Genomic DNA, 12,024 nt, shown 5'->3' with positions numbered 1-12,024 from the left:
GTGTTCCTCACCAGGTTCTGCCCATATGGTGGTTCTCTGGAGGTCTGTGGAGCAGTAAGATGAAAAATAATCCACTTACATAAGAAAGGAGACAGGAAAGGAAAATACATTGGAAAAGCAGGAGTTTCCATAACTGTTAAAAAAATATTAAAAGTTACAGAGAAGATGGGACTCATAATAGATAACAGATAAATATTAGTTACAGCTTTTATCTTTGAGAGACCAAAAAAAAAAAAAAAAAGCTCCACTCTTGCTTCAGCTTGTAGTATTTTGAATATATTGTGTAAATTATTATTTAATGAAATAACAACAATTATTAATATGACAAGTGATTAAAATTTTTTGAATGGTAGTGTATACAACCCCATTTCCAAAAAGTTGGGATACTGTGCAAAATGTAAATAAAAACAAAATGCAATGATGTGCAATTCATTTCTTAAAAAAAATATATGCCCATTTTGAATTTGACGCCAGAAAAAACACCTGGTAGATGATTGACAGGTCAGTAACATGATTGGGTATTAAAAAAGCATCTCAAAGAGACTTTCAGAAGTAAAGATGTTAAAGATGTTAAAGGGGTTCACCACAACCTTGAGTGATAACACACAACCTTGAGTGTTCTACTGCTTTCGTACAACTGTTAAATAAATAGAGTAAGAAATAAATAAATTGGACCATGAACGTGGTATTTACAACCCCAATTCCAATGAACTTGAGACGTTGTGTAAAACATAAATAAAAACAGAATATGATGATTTGCAAATCCTTTTCAACCTATATCCACTTGAATACACTACAAAGACAAGATATAAATAATAATAATAATATTGTTTTTTGCAAATATTAACTCATTTTGAATTTGATGCCTGCAACACATTCCAAAGAAGTTGGCACAGGGGCATGTTTACCACTGTGTTACATCACCTTTCATTTTAACAACACTCAATAAGTGTTTGGGAACTGAGGACACAAATTGTTGAAGCTTTGTAGGTGGAATTCTTCCCATTCTTGCTTGATGTACACCTTCAGTTGCTTAACAGTCCGGGGTCTCCGTTGTTGTATTTTGCGCTTCATAATGTGCCAAACATTTTCAATCGGAGACAGGCCTGGACTGCAAGCAGGCCAGTCTAGTACCCGTACTCTTTTACTAGAAAGCCACGCTGTTGTAACACATGCAGCTTGGCACTGTCTTGCTGAAATAAGCAGGGACGTCCCTGAAAAAGACGTTACTTGGATGGCAGAATAAGTTGCTCCAAAACCCGTATGTACCTTTCAGCGTTAATGGTGCCTTCACAGCTGTGCAAGTTACCCATGCCATGGGCACTAACACACCCCCATACCATCAGAGATGCTGGCTTTTGAACTTTGTGCTGATAACAATCCGGACAGTCTTTTTCCTCTTCGGCTTGGAGGACACGATGGCCATGATTTCCAAAAACAATTTGAAATGTGGACTCGTCAGACCACGAGACACTTTTCCACTTTGTGTCAGTCCATCTCAGATGAGCTCTGGCCCAGAGAAGCCAGCGGCGTTTCTGGGTGTTGTTGATATATGGCTTTCACTTTGCATGGCAGAGTTTTAACTTGCACTTGTAGATGGAGCAACGAACTGTGTTCACTGACAATGGTTTTCTGAAGTGTTCCTGAGCCCATGTGGTAATACCCATTACAGAATGATGTCGGTTTTAATGCAGTGCTGCCTGAGGGATTGAAGGTCACAGGCATTCAATGTTGGTTGCCTTACCGCTTACGTGCAGAGATTTCTCCAGATTCTCTGACTCTTTTGATGATATTATGGACTGTAGACGATGAAATCCCTAAATTCATTGCAATTGCACATTAAGAAACTTTGGACTATTTGCTCACACAGTTGTTCGCAAAGTGGTGAACCTCGCCCCATCCTTGTTTGAGAACGACTGAGCCTTTCAGGGACGCTCCCTTTATACCCAATCATGACACTCATCTGTTTCCAATTAACCTGTTCACCTGTGGAATGTTCCAAACAGGTGTTTTTTGAGCACTTGAGAACTTTCCCAGTCTTTAGTTGCCGCTGTCCCAACTTCTTTGGAACATGTTAGTGTTAGTGAATTATTAATTATTAAATTAGTGAATATTTGCAAAAAACAATAAAGTTTATCCATTTGAACATTAAACATCTTGTATTTGTAGTGTACTCAATTGCATATAGGTTTAAAAGGATTTGCAAATTATCATATTCTGTTTTTATTTGTTTTACACAACGTCCCAACTTCATTGGAATTGGGGTTGTAATATGCTTTAATGTTAGCAATTCTTCCCGCCAAATTATAGTACCTTAACAAGCAGCTTGTTGCTATGTCAAAGTAACGAGCCCCGCTCACTCTCAGCTCAGCCGACAGTTCGTTCTCCAGCTCATTACAGAGAGCAATTGACAGTTTTGGAATTAGTGTACTATCATCTTCAGAGTCTGACCAAATCGGCTGTCGGTCAAATCTTAAAAGTATAAATTTTTGTTTGTGCGCAAAGTAAGACACAAAAAAGTTCACATGGCTTGAACTCCTACAGCTGTCAAAGTGGTGGAGTGATACAGTGTGAAAAAACGTGATGTTATGGCAAAACAGCAGCGCGGTTAGAGTACTTCGGAACTAACTGTTGTATAATTCAAGAATAACATTTCTCACTGTAAAACAGCAAAGAACTTTTGCCTGTCATCATCTACAGTATATAATATCATTACAAGATTCAGAGAATCCGGAGAAATCTCTCTAAGAAACATGGCCAAAAAACAGTATTTGCTGACCATGTTCTTTGGGCACCTCAGACGGTACTGCATTAAAAACAGACATGATTCTGTAGTGGAAATCACTGCAGGGGCTCAGTACCACTTCTGAAAACCACTGTCTGTGAAAACAGTTTGTCACTGTATCCACAAATGAAAAAGTTAAAACTGTAAAACGCAAAGGAAAAACCACATATAAACAGGATCCAGAAACACTAGCATCTGAAAAGCCTTCTCTGGGCCCGAGCTCATTTAAAATGAACTGAGGGGAAGTGGAAAAAGTGTCTTATGGTCTGATGAATCAACATTTGAAATTCTTTTTAGAAATCATGGACACTGTGCTCTCTGGCATAAAGACCACTCAGCTTGTTATCAGTGCACAGTTCAAAAGCCGGTATTCATGATGGTATAGGGGTGCATTAGCGCACATGGCATGGGTGATGTGCACATCTGTGAAGACACCATTAATGCTGAACGATATATACATGTTTTGGCAACATATGCTGCTGTCCAAAGAGAAAGAAAAAATTTAGTGATCATTTGTGGGCTGGTGAGGTGGTTGAGATGGCAAACTCTATAGCACCAACCCTACAAACAGAGCAGTGGCAATTGATCTACCTCAACCAAGCCAAGTTCCTAAAATGGATCATAATGTGGGTCATGTACTTGCAGAATTTCAATGTTAAACTGCAAAAATTTAAGGGGAGGACAGAATAAATGAGAACTTTCTTAAGAGAGAGCAAACAGGGACTGCAACTTGTTCTGAAATGCTAAATCTGAATTTGTGTGTAAATAGTTTGATAGATCAGAATGATTTTTTCTTGGAATGGAGGGTTAGTACAGGTACCCTAACCCCATCCCTTCAATAAATAAACATATAAGTGGGCCTCTAATGTGGGCTGGAGGGTAGAGAACCAGCCTTGCGACCAGAGGGTCGCAGGCTCGATACTCTAAGCCGACAGTGCATGACTGAGGTGCCCTTGAGCAAGGGACCTAACCCCGAACTGCTCCTCGGGCACTGCGGATAGGGCTGCCCAACACTCCGGGCAAGTGTGTTCACTGACCCTAGCTTGTGTCTTCACTAGTGTGTATGTGTTGTTTCATTGCACGGATGGGTTAGATTGCAGAGGTCTGATAAGGGTCACTTAAACAAATTAAGCAGGTATACAGGTATAAAAAAAAATAAAAAAAACCAGCAACAATATGGAAAGTGGACCAGATAAAATAGACTATGAGTGCACATACAAGGTAAATGTACCTAACAAAGTAGCCCATGAATGTATGTAAATCCTTGTTCAATGCATTTGTGCATACACTGAAATGTAACCACGCTACATGTAGCTTATGCAGTAATGCATGCAGATTCATGTGCTAAGCTGATTGAATTGTTTAGTGAATGGTTCATTCCACAGGCTTTTATCAATCAAGAGTAATCATTATACCCCATTCACCCTGCAGATTAATTGGTTTTTCAGTGCCGCCTGGCTAACTGGGCCATAGCTTCTATAATAACACAGAGAGAGAAATGAACGGTGAATCAAGCTTAGACTGAGTGCCGTCTCTCTAATGTCATGCGATACTTGTCCACAGACAGCTGAAGCTGACAGTAGTGCCTTTTAATCTGTTTTTTTTTTCCTGAGCCAGATGTTCATCCAGACGACCACACTGACTGTGTCCATGAGCTTGAGTGCAACCGTCTCGCTTGGCATGCTGTACATCCCCAAAGTCTATGTCATCATCTTCCACCCGGAGCAGAATGTGCAGAAACGGAAGCGCAGCTTTAAAGCCGTGGCCCAGGCTGCCGCAGTCTCCTCACGACTCTCACAGAAATCCAGCGACAAGCAGAATGGAGAGACCAAAGCCGAGGCTGACCGGTCACAGTGAGGAGGTTGTAGGTTTTTGAGTCTTTTTTTCTAAAGAAAAAACAAAACCTAAAGAAAACCTGTAGAAAGGTACACTGTAAAAAACAGTAAAGTTTGGTAGCAGGGGTTTCCGTTAACAGTAAAGGTAAAAATCCTAATCTAAGATTAGCCATTTCATTTCTTAGAAACACCTTTTACTGTAATTCAACGGTTTCAGTCCTTCAACTAGTTATTCTGACATACAGTATTTGACAGTAATGACAACAATAGTAACAACCATTAAAATAAATGCAAATATCTGTGAAATAAGTGATCATATGTTTTCGTGGATGTAAAAAAAATAGCAATTAGATAGCAATAGAACAATTCATGGTTTATTTATATGCACTGTAAAAACGGCTATTTGACCATAAAATTTTATGCTACTTTGACAAAACAAACTTTACAGTGTATTTACTTAAGTCATTATTTTCTGAAACAACAATACTTGAGAAGAATGAGTTTTATATATATATATATATATATATATATATACACACACATACATATATATATATATATATATATATATATATATATATATATATATATATATACATATACACACACATACATACATACATACATACATACATACATACAGTCGTTCACAAGCAAGAATGGAGTGAGGTTCACCATTTTGTATACAGTTGTGTGAGCAAATAATCTAACAGTTTAAGAACAACATTTCTCAACATACAATTGCAAGGAATTTAGGGATTTCATCATCTACAGTCCATAATATTGTCAAAAGATTCAGAGAATATGGAGAAATCTCTGCAAGTAAGTGGCAAGGCAGAAAAACCAACATTGAATGCCCGTGACCTTCGATCCCTCAGGCAGCACTGCATTAAAAACTGACATCATTCTGTAATGGATATTACCACATGGGCTCAGGAACACTTCAGAAAACCACTGTCAGTGAGCACAGTTTGTCAGTTAAAACTCTGTCACACAAAGTGAAAGCCATATATCAACAATACCCAGAAATGCCGCCGGCTTCTCTGGGCCCGAGCTCATCTGAGATGGACTGACGCAAAGTGGAAAAGTGTCTCGTGGTCTGACGAGTCCACATTTCAAATTGCTTTTGGAAATCATGGACATCGTGTCCCCCGGGCCAAAGAGGAAAAGGACTGTCCGGATTGTTATCAGCGGAAAGTTCAAAAGCCAGCATCTCTGATGGTGTGGGGGTGTGTTAGTACCCATGGCATGGGTAACTTGCACATCTGTGAAGGCATCATTAATGCTGAAAGGTACATACAGGTTTTGGAGCAACATATGCTGCCATCCAAGCAATGTCTTTTTCAGGGACGTCCTGCTTATTTCAGCAAGACAATGCCAAGCCACATTCTGCATTCTGTGTTACAACAGCGTGGCTTCGTAGTAAAAGAGTGCGGGTACTAGACTGGCCTGCCTGCAGTCCAGACCTGTCTCCCATTGAAAACGTGTGGCGCATTAGGAAGCGCAAAATAAGACAACGGAGACCCCGGACTGTTGAGCAACTGAAGTTGTACATCAAGCAAGAATGGGAAAGAATTCCACCTACAAAGCTTCAACAATTAGTGTCCTCAGTGTTGTTAAAAGGAAAGGTGATGTAACACAGTGGTAAACATGCCCCTGTCCCAACTTCTTTGGAACGTGTTGCAGGAATCAAATTCAAAATAAGTGAATATTTGCAAAAAACACAAAGCCGAATGTCATGTCTGAATACCACAAATGTTTATTGACCTCTGACACCAGGTCATCATTCTGGCTTCATGCATGAAGTTGGAACCCCAGGTCTAAGCAGATTTCTCAATGGGAAGTGCAGCATTCAATAACTGTTCGAGTAAACCATGGGGCATTTAAGGCATTATTCTATTTAGTTGTCCAGAAAATTCTCACTAGAAATTTTATGCTGTTTGGTAACCCAGGGATAAAAGCAGTGGTAGGATTACGGAACTTGAAACCTACTAACAGGTAATAGGTACGCTATCTGATTTATACAGGCATACAATCTACTTAAATGTAGATTGCCATGTGATTTACAGATAGTGCATTTTTTTTTTTTTTTCATTTTTACTGCTTTACTTATTCAGACATCGATATATGACATATGGCCTATGTTGATAGCAGCTGTCTCAGTCTCTCCAGAACTGGAGCTACCACAGGGGTGTGTTTAAGGTCTGGCTACTGGGCTACAGCAGGGGTGTCCAAACTACTTAGGGGTGTCCAAACTTACATACCTGAGGGCTAAATTATTATTTGCAAATAATTAAAAATGTGAAAAATCTAACCACGTGGAGCAGATGTGAGCATCTTGCTGACAATCCATTCTGAAAATTTGAGGACCCCTGAAACATGTAATAATGTATAAATGTATATAGTGTAATAATGTATAAATATATATGTTTGCATGAGTCCCGAGCCCCGCCTCCTGGGTGTCGCCTTCGGTCCTAGAGTTAATTAGCCTCACTTTTGATCTGGGTGGATGAGCTATGGCATGGGGGTGGGACTGGATCCCTGCCCTCATGCCTCTTGTGGCCAGCGCCATCGTCCTCCTGTTCCTGCCGTCACTCTCGTTCCTTGACAGAGCTTGGGCTTTGCGCTCTGTCCTCCACCCACTCACGGCTCTCTCGCTGCGGTCCTCGCCTGCGTTCGTCAACACTCAATGTTCAGGCTTCGCCTTCCAGCAGGCTCTCACAGCTATCACCGGGCCCGAGGGGCAGTGAGGTCACTTAAAACAAATCATTGATTTGCTTGATCAAAGTAATAAAATAACATTACATATTCCTCTTTAGGTGTTTACTTGTTCAAAATTTGAATTTGTAAGACAAACTAAATGAAAATCAATAGATTGTAATACTTGCTGAACTACAGAATTTGCTTTGATAAGATGTTGGTGTAGTAGCTTTGGTTTCTCTGCCCTACCCTAAATATTTATTGTAATGTCCATGTAATGTCATGTACTGTATATTGCTATTGTATATATTACAGGCTTTTGACATATGAGGCACACACATTTCCAGTTTGCAAAAAAAAAAAAATTGGTTCTCAATGTTATGTTTGCGCTTTATGACTGTAGCCATGGCAAAAATAAATACCACCATCAGGTGAAAAGAAAAACTTCAGTGTGTTGGCTAGCAGGTAACACATGCTGAAACCGAAGTCATGGGCCAATTAAAATCTGTGGGTCATGTTTGGCCTTGGGGCCATACTTTGGACACCCCTGGGCTAGAGCCACTGGTCTTTTTTTCTGTAGCCAGTGGTCTCGTTTTACTGGCAAAATCCATCCATTTTCTAAGCCGCTTCTCCGTCAGGGTCGCGGGGGGAAGCTGGAGCCTATCCCAGCAGTCTTCGGGCGGAAGGCAGGATACACCCTGGACAGGTCGCCAGTCCATCGCAGGGCAGACAGACAGACACAGTCAGTCACTCACACACTCACACCTAGGGGCAATTTAGCATGTCCAATTGAACTGACTGCATGTCTTTGGACTGTGGGAGGAAACCGGAGAACCCGGAGGAAACCCACGCAGACACGGGGAGAACATGCAAACTCCACACAGAGAGGACCCTGGCCACCTGGCCGGGGAATCGAACCCAGGCCCTCCTCGCTGTGAGGCGACAGCGCTACCCTTACTGGCAAAATATTTAATACAATTTATATGTTCATACAACCACTGAATCTTCTGTGGTAAACATATCTCTGCCTCATCCCTGCCTATACACACACACACACACACACACACACACACACACACACACACACACACAGCTACCTCTGCCTTTGTGCTGCCTGCAACATCCTTCAGCATGACCGGTTTGGCAGTGGGTCAGTAATGGTGTGGGGTGGCATTTCTTTGGAGGGCCGCACAGCCCTCCATGTGCTCGCCAGAGGTAACCTGACTGCCATTAGGTACCTAGATGAGATCCTCAGACCCCTTGTGAGACCATATGCTGGTGCGGTTGGCCCTGGGTTCCTCCTAATGCAGGACAATGCTAGACCTCATGTGGCTGGAGTGTGTCAGCAGTTCCTGCAAGATGAAGGCATTGAAGCTATGGACTGGCCCGCCCGTTCCCCAGACCTGAATCCGATTGAGTACATCTGGGACATCATGTCTCGCTCCATCCACCAACGCCACATTGCACCACAGACTGTCCAGGAGTTGGCAGATGCTTTAGTCCAGGTCTGGGAGGAGATCCCTCAGGAGACCATCCGCCACCTCATCAGGAGCATGCCCAGGCGTTGTAGGGAGGTCATACAGGCACGTGGATGCCACACACAATACTGAGCCTCATTTTGACTTGTTTTAAAGACATTACATCAAAGTTGGATCAGCCTGTAGTGTGTTTTTCCATTTTAATTTTGTGTGTGACTCCAAATCACAATAATGATGCTCAGTATTGTGTGTGGCCTCCACGTGCCTGTATGACCTCCCTACAATGCCTGGGCATGCTCCTGATGAGGTGGCGGATGGTCTCCTGAAGGATCTCCTCCCAGACCTGGACTAAAGCATCTGCCAACTCCTGGACAGTCTGTGGTGCAACGTGGCGTTGGTGGATGGAGTGAGACATGATGTCCCAGATGTGCTCAATCGCATTCAGGTCTGGGGAACGGGCGGGCCAGTCCATAGCTTCAATGCCTTCATCTTGCAGGAACTGCTGACACACTCCAGCCACATGAGGTCTAGCATTGTCCTGCATTAGGAGGAACCCAGGGCCAACCGCACCAGCATATGGTATCACAAGGGGTCTGAGTATCTCATCTTGGTACCTAATCGCAGTCAGGTTACCTCTGGCGAGCACATGGAGGGCTGTGCGGCCCTCCAAAGAAATGCCACCCCACACCATTACTGACCCACTGCCAAACCGGTCATGCTGAAGGATGTTGCAGGCAGCAGATTGCTCTCCATGGCGTCGCCAGACTCTGTCACGTCTGTCACTTGTGCTCAGTGTAAACCTGCTTTCATCTGTGAAGAGCACAGGGCGCCAGTGACGAATTTGCCAATCCTGGTGTTCTCTGGCAAATGCCAAGTGTCTTGCACGGTGTTGGGCTGTGAGCACAACCCCCATCTGTCTACGTCGGGCCCTCATACCATCCTCATGGAGTCGGTTTCTAACCGTTTGTGCAGACACATGCATATTTGTGGCCTGCTGGAGGTCATTTTGCAGGGCTCTGGCAGTGCTCCTCCTGTTCCTCCTTGCACAAAGGCAGAGGTAGCGGTCCTACTGCTGGGTTGTTGCCCTCCTACGGCCTCCTCCACGTCTCCTGGTGTACTGGCCTGTCTCCTGGTAGCGCCTCCAACCTCTGGACACTACGCTGACAGACACAGCAAACCTTTTGCCACAGCTCGCATTGATGTGCCATCCTGGATGAGCTGCACTACCTGAGCCACTTGTGTGGATTGTAGAGTCCGTCTCATGCTACTACGAGTGTGAAAGCACCATCAACATTCAAAAGTGACCAAAACATCAGCCAGAAAGCAGAAAGGTACTGAGAAGTGGTCTGTGGTGCCCACCTGCAGAACCACTCCTTTATTGAGTGTTTCTTGCTAATCGCCAATAATTTCCACCTGTTGTCTATTTCATTTGCACAACAGCATGTGAAATTGATTGTCAATCAGTGTTGATTCCTAAGTGGACAGTTTGATTTTACAGAAGTTTGATTTACTTGGAGTTATATTGTGTTGTTTAAGTGTTCCCTTTATTTTTTTGAGCAGTGTAGTATTTCAAGGTCAATTAGAAGTGTCTATATTTTACTGTTGGTGTTTTGACATGGTGTGACTAAACAACTGCAAATTTGAGCTGTAGCACAATGTTTTTTAAAAATCAAATAAAAACATTTGTGCTGTCTGGCCCACGGATTTGTTGAGGTTTTTAATATGGACCTTTTAGTGGTTGGCACACCTGCTTTAGGGCAAAGATGTGGTGGCTGGCTTCATGTTGCAAAAACAAAGCATTAAGAAGACAAGGGAGAAAATGAAACAATGAAAAAATAAATTACTAAAATATAAAGAGAGAGATAGGGAGAGAGAGAAAATTGCATACTGGGCTGCCATTCAGTCAGCTACTTTTTATTGTGTGGTTTATGCAGTTCCTATAGACTGGCTGTTGTTTACAGGCTGTCTGTCACTGCTTTAAATCCGTTTTTTTATGATACGTGCAGTTGTTTAGTGTTCTAGAGATGCTGATGATACCGATGATGATATTTAGAAAGGTGTATTGTAACATAATTTATCACAATAATGAAACAATGATATGGTGCAACCCCTCATTAAGGTATTTATGTAATCCAACAAAAATAACTTACAAATTATGCAAACTAGTATTTAACCAAACATTATTTTTAATTCACCAATGTATTTATTTAATTTGTTAATTTGTCATTATATTTGTCCCTATAAAAGGAACTGAGTAAATAGCCTTACTTTCGACTCAATTTGATTTATTGTTGTGCATTTATTCTTCCAGAAAAAAAAGAAAAAACACAAAAAGCAAAAGGCAGTTTTAAATAACTCTTTTCTGTCTTTTCAGGTAAAAGAAGTATTGTTTTCAAGAAACTGCAATCAAATCAAACCTGGATGATAGACCAGGATTATGGATGAAGCGGGTAGTCTTATTTTTGTGTGAAGGAAAGACACCAAGCCTTCTATCCTTTGTCCTGTGATGGTGCTTCACCTAATGGATAGAAAAAGTGTCCGAGAGACTAGAGCACTTTTTAGGGCAATTTTGACAAATGACGGCATGGAACAATTCAGAACTATTAACTTCAGCATACAAAATGCACTGAAAATGTGGACTATGGACTGATAAATTCTTCAGTAAAAGAATGGAAATGGCATATGTTTCAGCCGTAAGAATGTGAATCCTTGTCTAGGTCCCTTCCCCAACACTAATCAGAGAGTTTTGAGAAATGTTTTGAGAAAACACATGAAACAGCTCCATTCAGAAGCAGTTCCACATGAATTATGTGTTTATGTCTGAAGTCCCCAAGTATTATGTTAGTGTTGATATGAGCCATTCAAACGCACCTTTCAGGCTGCCTGGGTACTTTTCCAATTAGTGGTTTCAAGCGATGTTTCTGTTACAAAAAACAGGTTAGACAATGTTCCCTGCTTATCCCAAATGTACTAAATCAGTCAAAACATCTTTACCTCTTTAGCTTTGTACTAGAGCTAAGAGAACAATAACACTAACAACTAACAAAATTTACATCACACAGCATCACATTCAGATAAATGACAAATTAAAGAAGAAACATGAAGAAATGAGTGTAGAAACTTAATAAACACAGATGTTTCCTGGAGAGGTGCAACATTCTACCATGCTCTGCGTTAAAAAAGCTAAGCAGGCGCAGTTTTGAGGTCAAAAGCACACAAATGAAAA

General features: G+C 41.6%; 1 protein-coding gene across 1 annotated transcript in view; it reads left to right on the top strand.

Annotated features, from left to right (window-relative positions):
* grm6b (glutamate receptor, metabotropic 6b) overlaps window positions 1–11,270 on the top strand; it is a 58,654-nt gene extending 47,384 nt beyond the window's left edge. Inside the window, exons 11-12 of the mRNA XM_017725160.2 lie at window positions 4,403–4,646; window positions 11,173–11,270. Coding sequence (XP_017580649.2) covers window positions 4,403–4,642 — 240 coding nt within the window. The 3' untranslated portion in view covers window positions 4,643–4,646; window positions 11,173–11,270. The remainder of the gene's footprint in view (window positions 1–4,402; window positions 4,647–11,172) is intronic.
* Window positions 11,271–12,024: the final 754 nt, after the last annotated feature.

Source organism: Pygocentrus nattereri, chromosome 21 (genome assembly GCF_015220715.1).
Source record: "Pygocentrus nattereri isolate fPygNat1 chromosome 21, fPygNat1.pri, whole genome shotgun sequence".
Taxonomy (NCBI): domain Eukaryota; kingdom Metazoa; phylum Chordata; class Actinopteri; order Characiformes; family Serrasalmidae; genus Pygocentrus; species Pygocentrus nattereri.
Note: the sequence above shows the minus strand (reverse complement) of the source record. Positions and strands in the feature narration are given on the sequence as shown.